The 24,221-nt window shown below is 42.5% G+C and overlaps 1 protein-coding gene across 5 annotated transcripts in view; it reads left to right on the forward strand.

The window, feature by feature from the left end:
• The window catches only part of Bbs9 (Bardet-Biedl syndrome 9), a 453,439-nt gene extending 432,144 nt beyond the window's left edge, over nt 1–21,295 (forward strand). For all 5 annotated transcript variants that reach the window (XM_052754897.1, XM_052754886.1, XM_052754921.1 and 2 more), the window contains 2 exons: nt 10,295–10,402; nt 10,563–21,295. In XM_052754897.1, the coding sequence (XP_052610857.1) occupies nt 10,295–10,402; nt 10,563–10,594 (140 nt within the window). In that variant the 3' untranslated portion in view covers nt 10,595–21,295. The remainder of the gene's footprint in view (nt 1–10,294; nt 10,403–10,562) is intronic.
• The last annotated feature ends 2,926 nt before the right edge of the window (nt 21,296–24,221 follow it).

Consider the following 24,221-nt stretch of genomic DNA (forward strand, 5'->3'; position numbering starts at 1 on the left):
GCCCGAGGGGCTGAGTGTTCAGTCTTTATGGGGGTTTTAAAACTTGTTGAGACACATGCTAGACCTCTTAAAATGTAGTAGGCTCCTTTTATTCACACACTTGGTATCTGCTGGGAGGTGAGAAATGGAAATATTTTTAAGCATGGAGTACATGCATAGTCTTGAATGTGTTTTAAGTTCTCACTGTGTGGGGGGATCAAAGTTGGTTATTAGGCAACAGAATGGAGCTGCACACATTCCACGGGGCTTTATGTGGGGCACACTCACCAGTGACCTTCACATGCCTCTCTACAGCTAAGCACGATTCTCTCCATTGCTGATGGCTGGGCTGTTTCCAGTGTGATCAGTATGGTTCCTACAATTACAGAAAGAAAGCAAAGTCGGAGAGTGAATTCTCGGGGAACAGAAAAGTGAAATATGTCACGGAATTGGAAATCCAAGACTGTACAGAAAGACAATTTATTTCCATCTTGTTGAGTTTTAAAGCTGTACAATGGTGCCAAGTTAATGTTTCCACATTATACACAGTAGTGGGTGGAAGGAAAACGGAAATGAGAGATTGGCATATATCCTCCGGTAACAGTTTGGTCTTAACATGGTGGTACATGGCTGCAATCCTAGCACCTAGGAAACTGAGGCGGGAGGATTGAGAGTTTGGGGCTAGCCTGGGCAACATAGTGAGAGCCTATCTCAAAAATAAAAAGCAGAAAGAATAGGAACCACGTTATATGTTAGTAACCTGACTAACTATGTATGCTGGAAACACATGAGGGAGAATAAGTACTTCCCGCGGGCATAGTTTCTAAGACAAGCTTTGACAAGGTCTGTGCCTATGATCCTTATTAACCTATCTTGTATGTGAGTTTTTCTGGAAAGCAGCTTCAGTGAACACCTTTGGAAACCCAAATTCACACGGTAATGGCTCTCCAGATTGGCCTGTGGGAACAGAACACAAATGTACACACACATCCACGCATGCTTGCGTACATGGGCAAAAAAATAATCACCCTAATAAGCATAGCGTTACCAACTGTGGTAATCTCTTAAGGAAATGTCAGGACCCCGTGAGGACAGACTGGGCCCACTGGTGTGCGATGGAGACTGAAGAGCATGTGCTGAGACCAAGGGCTGAGAGAGACTTGGTCACTTTCTCTCCAGAGACTTTCGCACCCCTTGTTAAGTCCTTGTTCTATTTATCTATTCGGGTTTAAATTCCTAGCCACTCACATATTTTGTATGCTTTGATATCTTGTCATCTGTCCCTTCAGAAAGGCACCTCAATTATCTTACATGGAAGTACATACAGAGAAAAATAAAATACATGGCTAATTTTCCTTCCTTCTTCTTTCTACTTACCTCTCTCCCTTATTCACTATTCTTTCTTCCATTCTCCTATTTTGCCAGAATATTTATACTCAACCAAAATTCCTATACAAGCATACAGCAGGATATATTCATACGTATTTCCCCCTTTGGTTAGAAAAACTATATTTGATACAACTAGTAAAATGGCAAAGTAGAGAATTATCAGGAGAACCTTTCTTTATATAGCAGGTGCCAAGTTCCAAGCCCTGTAGTGATTATGAAAGCACGTGTAGTGCTGAACCCTACCTCTGAGTGGTAAACACAGCTGGAACAGATGTGCAAACTCAGTTACAATCTTTTTTTCTTAACAAGTTCATGATTGTAAAATTTGTTCTCAGCGTACTCTTTTTTCTTTGATTAAGTTAAAGTTAATGTTCCCCCTTTCACTTCCAGGAAGTACTTTGCAGCTTCTGCTCGTCATATCCAAATGACAGTGTCAGTCTTCCTGAGGCCTGGGGTCATTATTAAGACTAGTCAGTGTTACATTGCACTACCGCCGTAGTTGATCTCATAATGGAGATGATCCCTAGTGGCTGACAGGTCAGTAGGTATGCTGCGTGAATACACTGGACGAAGGAATGACGCACATCCTGGGTTGGAAGAGGTGCATCAGATCAGGATATTGCAAGATTTTGGTGTGTTCCCCTAACTGCATACAACTGAAATGCTTTTGCTTGTTTCTTTGTGAAGTTTTCCACTTAATATTTTTAGACTGTGGTTGATCTTGTACAACTAAAACAATTCAGTGTGTAAGCATGGGTGGAGTCATTACTGTCCATGGGTGCATATGTATAAACACACAGAAAGAGAAACGAGCAAGATGGAAAGAGGAAGGGAGCAAAAGGGGAGGGGAGAGGGAGGGAGGAATAAGTGAGGGAAAGAGAGTCAATTTTTTAAGTGACTATACTTACAGAGAGTTCCTGGGTGTGGTTTTTAGAAAGACACCCATTCCTCATACTTCACATGATTTATAAATCTTTGAAGTAAGGTTTGAATGTCAGCCTCAAAAAACGAACCCAAACTTGCTTCATCAAGTGAATCTTGATGAAAAGAAAAGTGTCCCTGGAATGTATTTTCAAGGTTTCTACCTTTTAACTCTTAGTGGCAATTCAGGCTGTGAAAACTGGACTTTACCTGGCAGGGAGAGAGCAGGGCCTGTGGCCATGTGGGATTCTCTGTGATTATCTAGTTGCTGGATACTTCTTAAATACACGAGAAGAAAAAACGATTCTCGCCTCATATTCTGGTCCAGAAGTCTTTAAATATACCCCAGGAGCAGGTTGCCATCGTTCCACTTTTTTCTGTGTTGTTAGTTAGGACAGACAAATGCAGGTGAATTCAGTCCTGGAAGAGAGGTGTCACTTTCAAAGCTCTAATGACATCGGCTGCCCTCTCTCAGCTTCTTTCTTAGTGTCTCTTAAGTAAAGTTGCTTGAACTTAAAACCAAAGTTCTTTGACTCCACAAAAGTATACTGAGGAAATTAATAAAAAGGTAGAATGTGCCATATGCTGAAGAGAGTGCTAGGTATATATACATGGCCGCAGGGAGTGCTCTCGGTCTCCTGTGATCTCCACCTGTCCCAGCCCTGGGCGTCCACCACAGTGATGAGGACCTTCCTACTGCCCCTCAGCACTGTGCGCTGCCTCCTCCCCTTCCGTGGCCTCTCCCTTCACTGCCTATTTGGTTTCACTTTTCAGAGCAGATGAAACACCCAGAGGCCATATTAATATAGTGAGTTTATGAACAAGCTCCCCCTTAGTATTTCCACTGCCTCACCATAAGAAAAACACCAGTCAAACTCCAGCAGCAAAGCCATCGGGATTCCCTGGAGGTGGAATCCAGTGTTAGAAGTAGGTGGATGAAGGAGACAGACAGACGGCAGACGGGGCACTAGTGCAATGGGGAAGCAGTTCCCTGGGTGCCACACAACAGTACAGCTGACCAGTAGATCTCAAAACCATCAGGGCCACCAAAACAAGGAAAGACTGTCCCAACTAAGGGGAGCCAAGAGGACAGAACCACCAAAGTCGTTGGTATTTTGGAAAGCATCCTGTAGCAAAAAATGGATAGTATATAGAAATGAAGGAAATCTTTGAGAAGCATGGACTTTGTCAAGGCAACATGCCAGCATTAGCTCCTCAATGTAAAATCACACCACACCAATGAGAGATGTGGGGAGAGTGATAAAGGTACATGGGAGTTCCGTACAACCTTCTGAATCTTTCTGTACAGCTGAAACTGTTGCAGAAAAGCAGTCTAGTAAGAGAGCAGAAGTTTGTGGCTGTGTAAACAAGAGCATTTTTTGCTGACGAGCAATGATTCTTTGGAACTGCTGTGGTAACTAGAAGATATGCTGGGGGTGATGCTGTAAGATAAGGCATCTGGCAGTGTTACAGATGCCTCCAGCAAGCCTGGGAATTAAGGCATGCCGAGCGAGCACCTTCCCATTAGCCTCGTTAGGTCAGGAATGGCAGTGCACTGCCTGTGGGCCAGACCTGGGCCACCACCTGCTTTAGTAAATAAAGCTTTGTTGGAACCCAGCCAGCACATGGTCACATGTACACATGGAACTTGGCTGCTCTGTCACAACAGTGGCAGCAGAGACCAGCTGGTCTGTAGAGGCCAAACAGTATTTGCATCTGGCCAAGCCCTTGGTTTAGGCTGAGGGCAAAGTAAAAGTGAGACAGGCTGGTTGGGCCCCAGGATTCACTTGGGGTGGAATCAGGTGTTAGGAGGAAGAGGGAGAGGTGGCAGGTGGGGCTTGAGGAGGAGAGCTGCCAGCTGCCTGGAGTGCTGACGTTTGCAGAGACTATCCTGTTTTCTCTGGAGCTGGGTCTTAGCTGCAGGCTTTGTCGGTCTGTGTGAAATCCACCTTTCCAGCACCCTTCCTAGATACTTTATCTTGGTTTCTGATCCTATTATTTTGTTATTCTGGCTGTCCTGAAAATAAGTCACCAGAATCAATACAGTATCTCTGTGGTACTGTACTGTATTACACTGCCAAGCTCCATATCTGCAGATACCACATTAGTTCCTTAAAATTGGCCTTGATGATTGTATTGCCTGTTGTCAGTAAGGTCCTCTGTTTATAAATACCGAAGAACACACACACACACACACACACACACACACACACACACACACACACACACAATTGACCATGATGAAGTCTTTGTATCATGGAAGTGAGCAGACAGACAACTTTGCTTCTGCCTGCCAGCGTCCATTCCCATGCCAGCTCTCCCACAGTCACTGTAAAACTGCGTAACTTGCATTCTGATTTTGGTTTCCAGTATTCTAGATAATCTCTTTATTGTTTCTTTCTTTCTTCTATCTTAACCTTTAAATGCTGTCAACTGCGTAACAGCACCTTGCAGAGAAAGCCTGAGCTCATTTTATTGCTGTCCAGCCTCACCCCCTCACCCCACCTCCCCTCCACCTCCCAGCCCCTATGCCCCACCCCCATGTAATTATCTGTTGATAATAGGTGTTCTTCTTGGTAAGAAAGAAGTCTCTTACAGTTTGCTTTTGAATGTAGAAACAGGTTTGAGAATTACTTGGAATCCCAGGAAAAGTCCTAATGTTCTTTTCAAATGCCAAGGTAATTCCTGGTCATTGAGATTTTTTTGCTGAAATTTTCTACTTAATTTTCTAAGTACAAGCAGGTTTCTAGGTGTGTGTATTCAAATATTATTAGTTTACAGAAAGGGTGAGTGATCAGATACAGAATTTGATGGACAATTTGATGTGAATGATGTGGTAAAGTTCTATACAGATTGGTTTTTCTAACATCATCAATGGAATTTCTAACTTATAAACCTTTTTTCCTGAGGTATTTTATGCTCATAATGCATGTGCCATTTTTAAAATTTTTATATATCGGTTTCCAGACTGGCCCAGATATTCTTTAAAGCAAATAGCTTAATTGTAATGGAACTCTGTAATGTAGTGGCTACTGAAAACATTATTCTCTTCTGAAAATGTATCCAGAGTTCTCATTTCACATGCCAGAGTTCCTCAATGAGAATCCATCTTGTTAAAGATCCCAGTAGAAGGTAGAAGTGGGTCTCCCATGGCGACGGAAGGAACAGCAGAAGCAAACCTTGGATGTCTGCATTGGTGGGGGAGACTTTCTGAACACTGTGGCTACTTGGAAGTAGGATGTATGTGGAAAAGGGTGTGGATGAAATGTGAGAAGCCTATGTTGTTGCCAAAAGGAGCTAGTTACTGGCTGTTGGAGTCTTAGATACCTAAGGTTCTGGTGTGTTCGGGAGTTCTGTAATTACTAACCCCAATTCTAAACATCCCATTAATTATGGCAGACCGTGTCTTGTAGATGGCAGTGCTTACAGTGTGGCCACACTGTATCTTCTGTTGCCTGAAACTGAGAAAAAATTGTTGAGATTATGTTTAGCCGTTGACAAGGGACTTGGCAAATATTGACTCTCATACCTAAAAATAAGAGCTGGCATCCTTTGTCCTTTCATTTTCTGGTAATTCCCTTTACACATTTCAAATTATATATTTTCAAAGTGTTTAAGCCAGAAGTGGTAGCTTAATCCCAGAACTCGAGAGGCAGAGGCAGAAGAGGTAGATCTCTGAGTTCAAGGCTAGTCTGGTCTACAAAGCAAGTTCCAGGACAGCCAGGACTGCATGGAGAAACTCTGTCTTGAAAAACAAAACAACAACCTCAAAACATTTTTAAAACTATTGGTTTCTGTAGGCAACTTGAAAAGTAAGTCTTTCTGAGAAATGCTGCTGCGTTAAAGAGCTGGGCTTCAGGCTGTATAGATTTCCTGTATGACCTTTGTCAAATGCCATAATCTCTCAGATTCACTTAATAAATTAAGACCTTCCAGCAGGGTTGACAGCCTACTAAAGAGTCAAGGCAGGATGCAAGAAATGTCAAAATTGTGCCTTTTTAAACAGCAAGATTTAGAAATTCAATCTTAACTGTTATTGGCTGTCTACTCCATCCATCCCACTCAGGATCGTGTACATAGGGCTCAGAAATAAGGACACTATCTGCCCAGCCTGTAGCAGAGTCCAGCTCCAGGACTCCCTGTGGCAGAGGCTGCAGAGTCCTCCCAGTGCCCCTTGCCCTGTCCTCTATGCCTTGGGACCTAGCCTTGGGCTGTAATTGCTTCTGCACTAGTCACAGCTGTATCTTACCTTCTGATCTTTATCCTGCCCCGGCCCTGAGTATGGCTCTCATCCATCACTTCATTGAACCTGGATACAGACAACCAAGGCCAAAAGGAAAATACAGATGAAATACAATGGGGGTCCATCCTGATAAGTCCATGAAATGGGCATTGAATTTATGTCATATGAAATTGTCATAAACAGACAGTGCATTTAAGCTACCAAGACTCAGAGCTCAGCAGCATGGTCCCTTAGAGTCTCTCAGGATGATGTGGTTGACTGGGATCTGAAGTTCACTGCCACTGACTGGCATCAAGACAGGATGATGCTGTGTATCCCTAATCTGGACAGAGAACAAAATTCAAAATTCCAAGTAGGGCTGGCAAGATGGCTCAGCATGTGAAGGCACCCGTTGTCAATCCTGACAACATGGATTCAATCCTTGGGACCCACATGTTGGAAGTAGAGGACCAACTCCTGTGATTTGTGCCCCAACCTTCCCATGCTGCATGTCCTGGCACACACTGTGTCCAGCACACACATAAAATGCATAGTTTTGTGATTTTTAAAATCCATTTACAGCTTCTACCAAATATTCACTGATTTTGCACCATCATAAGTCAACATGCCTTTATTTCTAAGCTCCTTCTGGTTCAACCCCATTCCAAATTTCCTTACGTCAAGAAAGTAGCAAATGGCCTTGGGAAATTTGGGGGAAGAGATGATGGGAGAGGAAAGGCCAAGTTACAACTGCTATAGTCACACTTTCAAAGTGAGGGAAGGAGCCCTTTGGGGGAGGGTGTTTGATGATGGAGTGAGTTAGCATATTGCAGATGTGCAGCAGAGTGCCCAGTGCCCAGCAGGTGCCCAGGACTGTTGAGCTCCTGTCCTCCTACAGGTCCTTGCCTGGTTTCAGGTCAGGAATCCCCAGTTTCTGCTGAACCTGCCAGTTTGTTGGCTCCTGTCACACAGGCTGTTTGTATTTGGAGGACTCCATCCAGCTGTGGGTTTTCTTCCCTTTCTCCTTTTATGGAATGGGCTCTAAGCCAACGGTACTTCATCTGGCGTCCATGGGACCCGGGCTTCGTGTCCATGGATGAGCTTCAGAGGGTCTGTTAGTTTGGAAGTTTTATGTTTTATTTCTCTCTTTTTATTGCTTACTTTTAATATTTTAACAAATATATATATACATCATCTTCTAGCAAAATTCTTACCAAATATAATCATCTGACTTCAGCAGATTTAAGGATAAATTTGGTATAGGCTGGCCTTGGGATTCTGAGTTTTGAAGCAGCTCTCCAGTGTTCCTTCTGGTGCTAAGAAGATGGCCTCACTTATCCCAATGACACAAGGAGGGTCCCTGACTTTCTGCATTTACCTTCTTTGGTCCGTTAGCTTCACTGAGCCTGCCATTTTCCTATAGTAAGTTATCTGGTCCTTAGAACCAGCCATCCTAAATTGGAATCCTTGTCACGATGGACATTTCCATGCCCCAGCAGCTGAATCTCCATCTTGACCTCTGCATGTCCATCTCGATTAACCATGAATGAGCAGTTGCATACGGGAGTAATTACCATTCCTTCTAGCAGCCAGCCATGGGGCCCCTTATTCTTACAGATGAGTGGCCAGTCTGACTTCCAAGTTCCATCTTGAAGATTTGGTGTTTATAACTACATCTAGTATCAGTTAGTTTTATAATAAAATAGGACCTGAGGCAAGGAGATTAGACTCAACACTTGGTTGAGCAATCTGGTTACATGGAGGTACAAATGACCTGTGTTGTTAGAGCAAGTGACTGGTCAGCCTCTGCGGTGTGTCTAGTCAGGAAATGGGAATTTCTGAGGGGTGGAGAGGAGATACACATAGTCACTGCCCATTAGAGCATCGGGAGAGTAGAGCACCAGATACAGAAGAAATTGTGTCGGTTGTTGTTTATCTGTAACCATTGACTTCCCCTTTCGTGCCCGTGTTACAAAAAGCTAGGACAGTCCGTAAGCCCTAAGCCCTCATATGTAATCTCACCTCACAGTGAGTCAGCCAGGAGCCAGGGTGGACAGTAATTCATCCATGGAAACTTGCTGCTCCTGTGCATACAGTAGGTACTGCACAGTTTCTCGCCTGCTGGATCGGGTAGCTCTGCCACACTTTTCAAGTTTTCTTGTATGTGAAGGGAGCTTCATGAGTGTATCATTCCTGGTCCCTCTCTCTTCCTACCTTGTCGTACTGGGGATGGAAAGTCAATGGTTTGTGAGTCTACAGTGGAAGCTGTACCTCTGCCTTCCTCTGTGGGGACAGTGTTCCTTCAACAGAGTTAGTGTACTCCTTCGGTCTGCTCTTCCCTGTCATTGACCTGGGTAGTGGCTCCAAGCCCTGCTCACCATTGCCAGGTGCCTTGCCTTTCTCCACCTCAGTTAGAAGGGGTGGACAAGGGAAGAAAGAGGCTATTCCATAGGCTTCCTCCAACGTTCAAGCCCCACAGACCTGTGTGACCTTGGTGATTTACTCTATCTCATGAGACCTCCATTTTCCTATCTTTAAAGTGAGAATAATATCTACTCATTGTATGAGGTACAGAGATTAACTGAGATAATGTATAGGGAGCTTCAAGCATCTAGAAAGTATACAATATAATAGTTCTTGTCATGATTTTGCTTTGGAAAGAGACTAAAACTAAGCCTAGTTCTCCTTACAGGTGGGGCCTTGCTATTTGCAGACAGAGTTGGGCCAGTTCAACCCCACCCACTGATGGATAAATCCAGTGCTCCCAGGGAACCTCTCATTTTATGAACTTGGAAAATCTTTCTCTCCAGTTTCCCTCACCAGTTTATTTCTCAGTGAAGATGCAGGGGTGTGGGTGGCAAGGTGCATTTTCCTTCAGAGCTGGATTTTGCCTCTACCCCCTCTTCTAAAGTGATGTTCACACTGTCTTTTCTCAAAATGTCATGAGCATCATAAAACTTTTCACACATAAGACCAAGCTTAAGTGCCGAGGCTTTGGACTTAGTGTGTGAGAGCACTCAGAAGAAAGAAATCACACTTCATTAAGAAGAAAGGTTCTGGGAAAAACCTGTACAGTATACAGCGTGCTAGCTCACTTCCAGGAAGCAAGAGCAAGCTAGACCACGTTGCTGACAGCGTCAGGAAGCTCACACATGGACTGGAGGTTCCAATACAAGACAGTGAAGTGGTATATACTCAGGCTTCGCAAAACGGCTCACCCTTGAATCCCCTTTGTATTGACATGTCCCACAAGGCAGCTCCATGGCTTTTCTGTTGCCTTATGAAGTGGGGGTGTCTGTCCTATAAGGTGTCGGGTTCAGGGAGAGAATCAAGTCTAGAGAAGCCCCACCATAGTCATAGAACATTGGTAGCCTTCCTCTGCACAGGAGGGGGTGCTCTTTCTCTTCTGTATGTATTCTGTGTATTTCATAATTTCTGATGGTCTGTATGGGAAAGAGTTTCTGCAGAGGGGCTGTTATGCTGTGGGTATTGATTTGATATAGGTTTTGCCCTTTCTGACCAAACAAGGACATATGAAGGATGATGCTGTTGTCACTTCTGCCAAGCTCCAATCACACAACCATGGCTTCAGTGTCAATAATGCATTCCCAGGACTTTGAATAAAACAAGACATTTAAACTAATGTTTTTGCTTCTCTCTTGACCATCTCCATCATGTCACTTATTGTTGTCATGTGTAGTGTACTTCTGAGCTGTGGTCACTGTGTGGAAAGGCAGATTTCCTCAGCAATTGCTTACAATACTGCTTGTGTCTTCCATTCAGGTGGCTGTGCTCCAATCCCAGAGTCAGACATAGAGGAGAGATCACTAGAAGAATCCACAGAACTGTTTACCAACCACAAGCACCTCATCGCAGAGACCCCCGTGCCTGGTGAGAGAAAACAGCGGCACTCTGGTCCACTTCTGACATGTTGGAGAGCATTTTGCAAAACTACTTGTTTTCTAACATCTATGTCTTGGTGTGGGTGACTGGGCAGTTTTCCCATTTCTGTGGATATTCAAACCTACTCCTCTCTGTTTCTTCTTCCCAGAAGTCACAGCCCTCCAAGGAGTTTTGGAATAGTCAAAGTTAACGCTGACTAGTTGGAAAGAAGACAACGCCCCTTCTGAGGCTGGCCCTGTGTGGACATTGTGCTCCTACCCTGGTGCTGTGCCGAGCTCACCCCTGGAGGTGACTTCATGGAGATAGGCTCAGGGCTTTTGATTGTGCTTGGCAGGGCTTGGAATACCACAGAAGGGTCATCTGAAAGACGAATCTTTTCTTCCCAGGAAAACTGTTGCTGCCTTTAGTCATGAGTGCTTATAGACAGAGGGAGTAGCAGATGGCAAAGTTTGGGGACAGGCTTTATAATGCAGGGATCCAGATGTAAAATAATTTGATAGCCCATTTTTTTTTCACAGAATTCTTATGTAGTAAATGTATCAAGTTTAATAAAGCATATAATTGTCAAACAATAACTTGGACATAATTTATAATAAGGGTTACACATATGATTTCTCTGTATTTTTTAAAAGAAACTGAAAAGTTTGCTACTCCACAGTAAGACTTGGGTGATCTTGTTTAATAAGTAAAAGAAGCGGTCGGAGCTGTCAAGCTCTTTGCTTTGTTGAGCTAACGTGGAAGAGGGTGGTTTCTAGTGGGTGTGAATATACTTTAGGAAGCGAGTACGTTAACAGTCACCCTTGTGAGTGGTGCCTTTTACAAATCCAGGTAATAAAGGGAGTCACACTTTTTTATTATTATTATTTTATTATTTAATAATAATTTTATTACTATTAAAACAGAATGTTTTATGTATAAGGAATTGCAGAGGTTTTACTTACTTTGGGTTTTGCCTAAGTAAGGATTCAGATGTAATACTGATTAGTTAAACATGTCCATGTTAGTTTTCAGATGAGTCTCAGTTAAATCTCAGGGGAAAGGGGCTTATGGTTTGTTTTTTTCTTAATATTGGAAGCATCAAAAAAATCAAAGGATGCCTCATCTGTTATTTCCAGTGTCCTTTTGCAGGAGGCACAACAGAAAATGTAAGAGCTGTAATTGTCTAGCACACACAGGAGGCAGCTTCCGGCATAGAGACCGGAACAAAGATGTCATGGTCTAGTGCATGTCCCAACACTCGGACCAAGTGGAACAGCTTTCAGGAAAGCTCACCAAAGAGGTGTCCTACTTTTTGTGAGTGTGTGTGTGTGTGTGTCTATGTCTGTGTCAGTGTGTGTGTGTGTGTGTGTGTCTATGTCTGTGTCAGTGTGTGTGTGTGTGTTCTCTTTCCCTCCCTCCTGTCTTTTCTGATAGTATCTCACCACATAAACCGAGCTGGCCTTATACTCACGATCCCTTTCCCTCTGCCTCCTGAGCACTGGGGTTTCCACTCCAAGCCTTGCAAATGTGTCTCGGCATGGTGCCACTTTTGCTGATTGGTTCCCATTGATGTCTCTGTACCATGTATGTGAGTGACCATGTCACTAGTCATTATTGCACCTCACAGGGTACACACCTGAGTACGACTGGTGATGTTGATTTTGTTTCCCATTTCTGTTTCTTTGGTTTCTGCCTGACATACACTGTTCCTTCTGTTTCCTGCTTTGGGATCGATTTGTCCTAGAGTTTATTGTCAGGTTGCTTAGGTAAGATCTCTCTCTCTCTCTCTCTCTCTCTCTCTCTCTCTCTCTCTCTCTCTCTCTCTCTTTTTTAATAGAGACACAGGTATAAACTTCTTTCTTGGGACTTTTTTTTAATCCTATAGATCTGGACAGGTTATATTTTCATTATCACTTAAATCTAGGGGTTTTTGTTTTGTTTTTATCTCCTTCTTGATTTCTGCAGTGACCCGTTCACCACTCAGTAGTGTGTTGTTTAATCTCCATGAGTTTGTACAGTTTCTTTTTCCTGAAGATTTCTAGCTTCATTCCATTATGGTTGGATGGAATACAGGTAGCTGTTTAAATTTTCCTATTTTTGTTGAGACTTGCTTTGTTTTCCTGATATGTGATCTGTCTTAGAGAAGGTAACTTAGGATCTTGAGAACATTGTGTGTTCTTTGGTGTGTTCATTGTGTTGGGTAGAACTTTCTATAGATGTCTGTTAGATTCATTGTATTTAATTCCAGTGTTTATTCAGGTTTTTTTTCTTTGTATAGGTGATCTGTCTAAGGGTGAGAATTGTGTATTGAGGTCACCCACTATTACTCTGTTGGGGCTAATCTGGGATTTTAAATCTCAAAGTGTTTGTTTTACAAACGTGAATGAGCCAATATTCGGCACATATATATTTAGAATTATAATGTCCTCTTAATGGAGTGATCCCTTGATCAGTATTAAATAACCCTCTTTATCTCTTCTGACAAGAAGGAATTTGAAGCCGGGCGGTGGTGCACGCCTTTAATCCCAGCACTCGGGAGGCAGGAGCAGGCAGATCTCTGTGAGTTTGAGGCCAGTCTGAGCTACAGAGTGAGTTCCAGGAACGGCACCAAAGCTACAGAGAGAAACCCTCTCTCGAAAAACCAAAAAAACAAACAAACAAAAATGGATTTGAAGTAAATTTTGTAAGGTATCAGAATACCAGTGTCCACTGCTCTCCTAGTTCCATGTGCTTGGAGTACATTTTTCTGTCCTTTCACCCCAAGGTAGTGTTTGGCCTTGGCCTTGGGCGGTAAGATGTGTTTCTTGGAGGCAGCAACAGGAAGGATTCTGTTTTCTAATCCAATCTGCTATTCTGTATTTTGGGGTAGAGAGATTAAGACCAATGATATTTGAAGTTATTATTGAAAGATGAGTATTACTGTCTATAATTCTTTTGATTTGTCGTATTTGGGAATTTCTTGGCCTTCTTTTGTTTAATGAGTGTCGTGGTATCTGAGTTTTTCTACTGTAGTTCTCTGAGTATGTTTATCTTTCTCTTCAGACGGAAATATCCCTTTCTGGTATCCACTGTAGGGCTGGCTTGAGAGTCATGAATTCTCTTAGCCTGCTTTTGTCATGGGAAGTTTTTCTTTCGTCTTCAATTCTGACAATAGTTTTGCCAGGAATATTAGACAGGTGTAGTATTTGTGTTCTTTAAGAGTTTCAAAGATATGTGTAAACTCCTCTTTTTTTCGTGACATGGATTAAAAAGTCAGCAGTTATTATAATGAGTCTGGCCTTGTATGTGACTTGGCTTTTCTCTTTTGCAACTTTCTATGTATTTTCTTTGTTCTCTGCATTTAATGGTTTGCAAGTAATTTGATGTGAGGAGTTTTTATTTTGTTCCTGCCTGTTTGGGTGTTCTGTGTGCCTCTTGTATCTGGGCTTCCTTAAACTTGGGAAATTGTCTTCTGTGATTTTATTAAAGATGTTTTCTGTGTCTTCTGCATGAAACATTTCTCCTACTGGTATGCCTTGGATACAAAGCTTTTGTCTTTTCGTAGAGTCCCAGAGTTCTTGCACGTTCCATTCATACAATTAACAAAACTGTCATTGACCTTGACTAAATGTTCTAATTTCTATATTTTGTTTTCATACCCTGATATTTTTCTCTTCCATATTATCCATTCTATTGATAAGATTTTCCATTGAAATTTTTATTTAACTTACGTTTTTCGTTTCCCTCAGTATTTCTATTTCTTTATTAAAGTCTATTTCGTATCATGGATTGACTTCTTTCTTTTATTCAGGTATCTGTGGTCTCTTGGAAAAATATTGGTGCCTTCTTGAGTTGATTTTACCATATTTGTAATAGTTATTTTAAATTCTGTATCCAGAATTGGATTCCATCATTTTGATCAGGATCATTCATTTTGAATCATTTGATAATTTTGGAGGAAATAATTTGTCTTGGTTTTCATGCTACTTAGGATTTTATACTGGGATCTGCCCTTTTGGGTAGCTAGGTCATTGGTGAGATTTGCTGTTGCCTTTGCTCTTTTCATTCTGATTACTTCTCTTCTTTCAGTGGTTGTATTTTCCATGTTCAGGAGAAACTAGGGTGTATTACAGGTGTGGCGGCGTTTTTGTCTGTTAGTGACGATCCAGGTACCGGGCTCTGTCTCCAGTCTGCCCCGTGGGCTGAGCACTGACTGCAGCACCAGCCACTCTCTGGTGTTAAACCATTTTGATAAAAGAGGATGAGGTGACTACAAGACACCGCTTGTTAAATACCAGTAAGTTTAGGGAGTAAAGGGGTCCCACCGGCACTGTGCATGTTACTATGTAAGTGTAGTGGAAAGGAAGAGGGAAGCAGTCACAGTGATACTGGCAATAAGTATCAGCTATTAGATGGGAACCAGGAGAGTGGGACATGCACAGGAGTGGGGATAATTGAGGCAAAGTGAAAAAGGTAGGATGGATAAATGGGAGTTTTTGTTAACAGTAGACTTAAAAAGAGGAGGTGACGATATGTGCCCACAGATAAACCAGGTCCACCACCAGGCTTTGGGAGGTGTAACAGTGACAAGACTTGGTACAGGAAAAGAGCAATGAAGAAAGATGGAGCGGGCGAGGGCCGGGAGAGAGGAGGTCGTGTTGGCCTGCTACAGTGCCTCACTCCAGTTCATTATGCCTAAGGTATAGCTCTAAGGGGGGAGCAGAGCTTGTGGAGGCACAAAACAATGGAATCGCTGGCAAATAAGGGATGATGTGGTGACCAGGACAGCTGGGTGTGAATATGAGAGACAATGATCCTCGTCCGAATGTTGCCCTCCTCGCCTTGGCTGGCCTGCTGTGTTATCGCCTTGGTTCTGGGCTGGACTGTATTCCATGTTGGCTTTTATCAGTCCTGTCCTTCACTGTGGACTCCCAGGTGCCCTGTGTCTGTTTTCTTGACTCTGTTGTCCTGTATGCTATGGATGGCTGAGGCAAACTCTGCTCAGCCTTCCTCCCTGCATCCCCACAGGGTTGTGAGCAGCTGGTGGCTGTGCTGCATCCAAAACACTGTTTAGACTTGTATTTAGCTCATGCAGCTTTGCCTTTCGCACTTTGGGGTGCTGATGGGGGTCCCAGCATTTGATGCTGGGAAACACTTCTATAAGATCTCTACTGCTGCTGATTTTGTAGGTTTCCTGGTGGGGATCTGTCATCCCAGCTTACCTAGGGAGAAACTCCTCCGTGGCTGCATGGCAGCAGCTTTCCTTGCAGCCACAGCAAGAAGTCCTGCCCATTTGGAAGAGGGTTAGAGGGATGCAAATAGAAAGCCGGCTTCACTGCAATGGTCACTTCTTGTTCCCAGAGGATATTCCAAAGTGAAACAACATGAAGACATGCTGGTGGGTGTCTAAACAGGACCAACAGGGAAAAGGGAGGACCCAGGGGCCCTGTGAAACAGCCAAGCTGCAGTCCAATTAGCAGACTCCTAACCTTAAGGTCCCTTCCATCTAAAAGGGCTAAAATTGTCACTTTCCCTTTCTCTGAAGCTCTTGTCTTCTGTCACCCCTGGATGTTGAATTCTTTGTCTCCCTCAAGGAATGACCTCAGAAATCCTGTAGGCAAGCACCTTTTACGCAATGGTAGAGAAAGTTGACAAATCCAAGTGTAGTAGAGGTTTGCCACATGCCGATTCCTGGACTGAAGAGCAGCAGATGGAATGATTAAATATTCCTGTTTCCTTTAAATCTCAAACCGTAACCAGCCATTCTCACATCAGACAAACAAACAAAATTCCTTTAGAATCTCCTACAATGGATTTTGGTCACTCTTCCCTCTCCCAACTCACCTCACATCCACTCTTACCTCCTTACCTTACCAAATTCCAATTCTCTTCTAAGAACAGCATTAAAAACCACTGAGTCTCTTTTGTGTTACCCAAGTCCTCTTGGGTGTGGAGTCTGCCCTGGGGTTTGGTTGACCTACTAGGGGTCAAATTATTAAAGAAAATGGACTCTTCCTCTCACAGAAGCTACCAAATGCCAACAGCTCCTCGGCTAGCAGTGAGACACTGTGCCTACCTCCGTCACTCTGTGTCGGGATTTCTGTCTGGCTTGAGCTTTCTCAGGTCTTGTGCATGCTGTCGCAAGCACTGTGAGTTCCTCTGTGCAGTTACCCAGATCTGTTGTGTCTTGAAAACCCTATTTCTTTTCAATCATCTATTACCTCTGGCTCTTAAAATCTTTCCCCCGCTTGTCTGCACAGATCCCCAAGCCTTAGGGAGAGTGATGTGATACAGATGTTCTACTTAGTGCTGTGCATTACCCAGTCTCTTAGTCTCTGCACACATCAGTTATAGCTCTCCATACATATTGCCATCTGTTGCAAGAAGAAGCTTCTCTGATGAGGTCTATTAATGTAACAGTAGGTCATAGAGAATCATTTCAATACTATGTACATTTAGGAGAATATTAGTAGTAGGTTCCCCCCTAGGGCCTATGACAGCTCTAGCCACAGGTTCTTGGCCTCGTTAACACTGCCAGGTATTGATTCTGTCCCATGGAGTGGACCTTACATCCAATCAGAAAATGGTTTGTTGCTCCCATAACATCTGTGCCACAATTGCATTGGTGGACATATCTTGTCTTGGTTCTTGTGGATCATGGGTTTCACAGCTGGGTGAGACTGACAATTAGTCTTCTCCTCCAATAGTGTGCATAGCATCTGCAGCAGTAATGAGAGCTAGCAAATAGGAGTAAAGCTTCCAAGTGAGTACCAGACTGACTTGTCCATGTTCTAAGACCCAGGTATACGGCATCTTCAGCAGTGGGGGTCTTAGCATTACATTCTGAAGAGTAACTAAGATCATTGCAAGTAGCCTTATTTGTGGGGCAGTGAGGAAGGGGTCTGTGGGACCCTACTGGCCAACAACTCAAAAAGCAGTAATACATTCCTGATACTGGGGTTTTCATTTGCTAGCATGTGGTGTCTACTTGGGTTATTGTCCTTCCGTTACAGGGTAACTCCATTTAAACTCTTTATATATGTATATACATATATTTCAGAAGCTTCTACCAGGAAAATTCAAAAAAGGCTTCTCAATTCTTGTTAAAGGCAACTTTTTTGTGTGACAATCATGTTATACTGAGGTTTTTTTACATCAAGAAGTACATTTTCAAAGATACAATAAAGAATTAAATGTTTTGTGGAAATCAGTATCTTAAGCCTATTAACACAATTATTTGATGTTCCTTACAACTTGAATTTTGAATGTCCCCCAAGGCCCATTCATGTATCCCAGTTCTATGATATTATTTATTGGAAGGTATGGAGCCTTGAAGAGGTGGAGCCTAGACAGAAGTTGGACATTCAGTCTGTGCCCTTGAAAGAAACACTGACCCCCTAGCCCAGTAGTTCTCAACCTTGGGAGTGTTGAATGACCCTTTCACAGGGGTCACCTAAGACCATCAAAAACCATAGACATTTACATTAGGATTCAGAACAGTAGCAAAACTACAGTTATGAAATAGCAACAAAAATAATGTTATGGTTGGGGGTCACTGAGACATGAGGAGCTGTATTAAAGGGTCACAGCGTTAGGGAGGGTGAGAACCACATGAGGAGCTGTATTAAAGGGTCACAGCGTTAGGGAGGGCGAGAACCACATGAGGAGCTGTATTAAAGGGTCACAGCGTTAGGGAGGACGAGAACCACTGCACTAGTACCTTTGTCTCCTCTGCCTGGCAGACATCCTGTGAATGAAGTTCCTCTGCCAGGCTCCCGCCAAGATGTACTGCCTTGACACGGACCCCTGATGCCTCTTAATTACCTCAGATATGTTGCTATAGTGACAGAACACTGACTCATAAGTTTAACTAAATAATTTTATTTTTATATTAATCACATTAACATAGAACTCACTTTGTATAGTCATATACATAAGTATATATTAGATATTATATACATGGAAAATATATATATAAAGTTAGTATTAGAACATTGCCTGGTACACCATATAGGTATATAATTTTTATAAGTATTAGTTAAAATTCTTTTATGTCTGTTTGCCTTCTTGCTTGAGATAGGATCCCATTATACAGCCCAATTCACTATGTAGACTAGGCTGACCTTGAACTCATATAGATCCTCCTGCTTCTGCCTCCCAAGTGCTGAGATTAAAGGTGTGCACCAGCAAGCCCAACTTAATTAAAATTCTTTAAGATAAAAAGTATAGAACAGAAATCTGACTTATTACTCTTCATGTTATGCCCAGATCACAGGGACCCCCAAAATACCACCAAAGAGAACGAACCCAATATGTAAAAGCAAAGAGCCTTTATTTCAAGCTTGGAGCTTGGACTCTCTGTCCGATGCAGCAGTGAGAGCAGAGAGCCCCGAGCCCAGGCAGGGTGGGTTGTTTTTTTTTTTTTTTTTATCATAGCAGAGGTTGGGGTGAGATGATTTCTAGGGTCCAAGACCCTGATTGGCTGACAATTGTCTAGGGGTATCTGTAAAACAAAAATAGGTGTGTGCTAGATTCAAGGACATCTGGCCACCTTATCTAATGGTTGGAATGTTTGGGATGTCAGACACTTCCCCCATCCCTGGGCAGATCCCTGGGTAGTGTTAGCTTATGGGCTTTTCCCAGATCCGGGTGTTGTCTGTCAGTAAGCCTGTCACAGAAGCTGTGTCTGGGCCTGTCATGGCAGCTATGTGGTCAAGCTGTTTTAGCCACCCCCACCCCACATTCACATTTTTCTATTATAAGTGAGAATACATTAATACCAACCTTTCAGCATTATTACATTTAAAATGTAATTTCTAAAAAAGATCAAATAATTTGATTAGTGGCTTTAAAGGATTGATTGCTTTTTGAAAAAGGACGTCCTAGATATAAGCTATATATCTATCTTTCCCTGATTTCAGCCTCCTGATTTAAAGGCACACACCAAATGTTTCCTCTCTCCAACAGTGAAGCTGAGATGCCCACAGTGCTTGCTAGTCGTGTGTTAGAAATAAAGACCATGTGACTGTTGAACTAGTTCTGTTGTTTTGAGGGCAGCAGCCCAGTCCCATTACATTTGTATGCTTGTGTATGCACAGTCCTGGAGTAGTTCATAAAACTGCAAGATGCTCTGGGTTTTGAATCAGCCAGATAGCCTTATTACTGCTCAATTTGTCAGAACAACTTAATGAAATAGAAAATACTTACAAAATTGTTACTGTGTGCTGTAGGTGCAGTTTTGTGTTTAGCTTTTTGTACAGAGTCTGCTCCTTCCTTGTAACAACACGCAAGTGTGTATGTCTATGCAGGTATTATTGGCTCTGCTTTACAAATAACAGCGTGAAGGGCTCTACAGACTAAATAATTCATTAGTTATCCCACCCTCCACGTGAAGAAGAGCTGGTGTTTTAATCTAGTTGGATTCTAAAAGCCCAAATGCACAACCATTTGTAAATATATAATTAAAAATACAACAGAGTACATTTTAAAACCAAACCTTCTGGTAGAGGATGACTGCAGCTCTGCTTTCCGGTGCTGTCATCCATTTTAAATGTTTGCTCTTGGGCAAACAGCATGTCGTTTTCTGTAGGAATGCCGTCGCTCTTAGCTGGCCATGCTTGACCTAGACCTTGCTCTCAGTTCTCTGCTTGACTTTTCTTTTCAATGCAAGCTTTCTAATATTTGGTAGTCAAATCTATTCATCTCTTTTTTATTGATTTCTGCTTCTCATGTCAAGCCCATGATGTCTGAGAGCCTTCCGCTACTTCAGTCAGAGCTGAGGTCCTGTTCAGTGCTGCCCTAGGCTTGATCGTGTTCTTGGTGGAGATGTGCCGGGAAATATTTACCATGAATTTTGTTTCTCTTCTGCTTTATCTCTGGTGGTTTTATGTGAAATGCCTCTCAGGTTTGCCCATTCTGTGTTACCTGTTTTCTCTAAGGGAGAACCACCAAATAAGAGACACTACACTGCATTCAAAACCCCTCCCACACCCCTCACCTGCAGCACAGGTGTGGACTCTGCTTTGGGAAGGTTGGCTTTCCCAGGGGTTCGCCAGTGCTCTTGTAACTAGTCTGATGCAATCTCCTCAGTCCTTAGGCATGACCAAACATGCCCAGTCCTGTGAGAGCAAGCTCAGCTTGGGCATGCTTTCCTGCTTAAAAGGACATCAGAGGCTGGCCAGTCATGGAGGCACACCCCAACCCCCAGCTTCCTGGTGTTTCTCAGTCACTCTAGCCACTGGCTTGTGAAAGGGGGGGGTGGGGGTGGTTAGTTCTCAGGTGATAGATACCTGGAACCACCGGGCTCAGTCAGGTTTTCTCTCTCACTTGTTATATGTCAGAAGTTGTCTTTTCTTTTCCTGGTGGGATTGTAAGCTCCATGAACACAATTGTTCTTCGTTTCTCTCTGCAATTTAATAAATATTTATTGTACCAGCAGATCAACTTAGCTTCTAGAAGAGGTCCATGCCTTATAAGAGAAGTAGAAGAGAAATGATTTAGAATGTTGTCTGGGATCTAACCTAATTTGGTTTTGAGAAAATCCACTGTAACTGTCCTACTAGATTTGTTTAAAGTTGACCTTAAAGGTAAAAGCCATTCTTTAAAATTCAGTATTTCATGATTCTTTTTCTTAAATACTCTGGTAACTTGATAATTTGAACACGGGGTTCCAATTTTAAATAAAAATAATGAAATACAACATTGAACACTGAAAATGAATACTTGTCTGGAATTTGAGTAAAGATACAAATTTCTACAAAGTTGACAGTTGCCACAAATATCACCAAATGTATACAAAAGATATTAACTGATGCACCTTGTACATTCTGCTGCATCATTTTTATTTTGCACTTTATTCATCTTTTTAATTATAAATAATTTTATGATTGCATTTCATGTGCAGTAAATTTAAAAATAAGTGGATTTTTTTTCTCTGTTTGCTGTTTTTGTTCTGAGGGTGAATTTCGAATAACTATGGAGCTGGTAGCTCTTAACAGCCAGTCATCAGAGTCCCCGCTGAAGTGATTTTACCACGACCAGTTCATGTCCGCTCAGCATAGCATGGTACCAAAGTTCTCTTGTGATTCATTCTTCATTCGTCTGATTACAAGAATCATATTAGTTCTATTTGAAAACTTGCATTTCATTTTCATGAATTAAGACTGATGTGGACAGTCTGGTCTCATCCTCAGCCCTGTAGCAGACCTCTTGCAAGGGACCCTCCTCTTACCCCACCTCCATTCCTCTGCGGTCTCCCCTGAACCGTGTGCAGACCCAGCCTTCCCCTTCCCTGTGGACCCTCTCACTCCTCTTTTCTAGCCCATCCCTCTTCTTCTATGTCAGTCACCTATATACCAAGAAACACTCGGTACCTGGACCCCCAGTGGCCACACTGGCCGGACTCAGGTAGGTGACAGTTACCTCCCTTTCTGTCCCACGTTATAATCTCTCCATTCTTATCCCAGTTCCTGTAGCAGACTGAATGCAGGGGCCTCAGTTCCCACCCTGTCTCCATTCTGTGGGGATTCCACCAAGCCTTGGTGTGGACCGAGCTTTCCTCCTTCCTATGGATCCTCTCGGTGTCCCCTTCTACCCCGTCCCCATTCCTTTGTGTCAGGTCCCAATACCTAGAAACACTTTCTACCCAGAATTCTCAGTGGCCAGATCTGACAAGGACCAGGTAGGTGATTCACGCTGTCCTTCCTTGGCCTCCACTATGATCTCTCAGTTCTCACCATCATCCCTGGAGCACCTTGCTTGCAGGCTTCCCTCCTCCCACCTCAGCTCCACTCCCTGGAGACTCCGGCTCTTGTTGCAGATGCAGGGTCCCCATTCACCCCTGTCTCTCCAGATTTTTCTTTGCCTTACTGCAACCTACTTACAGGATCCCTTCTTCCCAGTCCCTGGAGACCCCTTGGTATGGACAGGATCTTCTTAGCTCTTTCCTGAAGCTTCCTCAAGTTTTTCTCCTAGCCCAGTTCTCTTCCTCTCTGCTACCCACAGACCTGCAGAAGCACTCTGTACCAGGTAACCCACAGCTACTACACTTCCCAAAGATCCAGAGAGGGCAACTGAAACCAAGGAATGGAACACCCGGCCAGCAAAGACAAGATGAAATATCCACACCTAGGATCACCTCAAGTCCAGATGCTTAGACACCAGCACAAAAACACAAACACTAACAGCCAAGACAATATGCCTCCACCAGAACCCAGTAACTCTACTACAGTAGGCCCTGAGAAATGCAATATAGTTGAAACATAAGACAAGGACTTCAAAATAGTATGAATATTGTCAATATATTCAAGGACTTCTAAAAGGAGATGAACAAATCCCTTACTGAAGTCTGTGAATATACAAACTAAATTTAAACAGTATCTCTCTACCAATCTACTCTACAAAAGGTACCAGAAAGAAAATGTCTGTCTGAAGAGATTAACCACACCTAAGAAAACACAAGGAATAAATAATCCCAGAACAATAAATCAAAAAGGGGAAAACCCACACCATAACAGCAAAATAATAGGCATCATAAACACTGATTGTTAATAACCTCAATATTAATGGTCTTAATTCCCCAATAAAAAGACAGACTGACAGACTGGATTAGAAAACAAGTTCCATCTTTGCTGCAGCTAAGAAACACACCTTACCATCAAGGATAGACATTACCTCATGGTAAAAGGAGAGACACATTTGAAGCAGAAGAACCCAAGAAGCAAGCAAGTGTAGCCATTTTAATGTCTGACAAAGGAGATGTCAACCCAAAACTTATCAGAGGAGATTACAGAAGAATCTGTATACACATCAAAGGAAAATTCCACCAAGAAGCTATTGCAGTGCTTAACATTTATGCTCCAAACACAAGGGCACCAAAGTTCATAAAAGACATACTACTGTGGCTAAAATCGCATACTGAGCCTCACACAGTGATAGTGAGTAACTTCACACTCTACTCTCACCAATAGACAGGTGACCCAGACAAAGACTAAAACAGAAAAATACTGGAGTTAAATAATGTCACAAATCAAGTGGACCTAGCAGACTTTACAGAACATTTCGCCCAAATAAAAAAGAATATAACTTCTCAGCAGCTCATAAAAACTTTCTCCAGCTTTAACCACATACTTGGATGTAAAGCGAGTCTCAACAGATAGAAGAAAGGGGGAATAACTGAGAAAAATGAGACAATACTCGGCATCCTCTCTGACCACCACAGGTCAAGGCTGGATATTATCATCAATAGAAAGCTTACAGACTCACAGAAAATGAACACTCACTACTGAATGAAAAAATGGATTAAGACAGAAATTAAGAAGCAAACTGTGCTGGAGAGATGGTTCCGTCATTAAAGGCTAGACTCACAACCAAAATATAAGAGGGAAATTAAAACTTTTTAGAATTGAATGAAAATGAAAACACAACATATCTAACCTATGGGACACAATGAAGGCAGTTCTTAGAGGCAAGTTCATAGCACTAAGTGCCTCCATAAAAGAAAGAGGAGGAGGAAGAAGAGGAAGAAATTGGAGACATCTCATACTAGCAACTTAATAGCACTGTGAAAGCTCTAAAACAACGAAAAGAAAAGAAAAAGAAAAACAAACAACAACAACAACAACAAAACACCCAAAAGGAATAGATGGCAAGAAATAATCAAACTCAGGGCTGAAATCAATAAAATAGAACAACAACAAAATGATACAAAGAATCAAGGAAATGCAGAATTGGTTCTTTGAGAAAAGCAATAGATTGAAAAACTCTCAGCCAAATTAACTAAAAGATGGAGAAGAACCAAATTAAAAATAAATTAGAGATGAAAAGGGGGCATCACAACAGACAAGAGAGA

Source organism: Peromyscus californicus, unplaced genomic scaffold, assembly GCF_007827085.1.
Source record: "Peromyscus californicus insignis strain IS unplaced genomic scaffold, ASM782708v3 Scaffold_11__1_contigs__length_118956290, whole genome shotgun sequence".
NCBI classification, from domain to species: domain Eukaryota; kingdom Metazoa; phylum Chordata; class Mammalia; order Rodentia; family Cricetidae; genus Peromyscus; species Peromyscus californicus.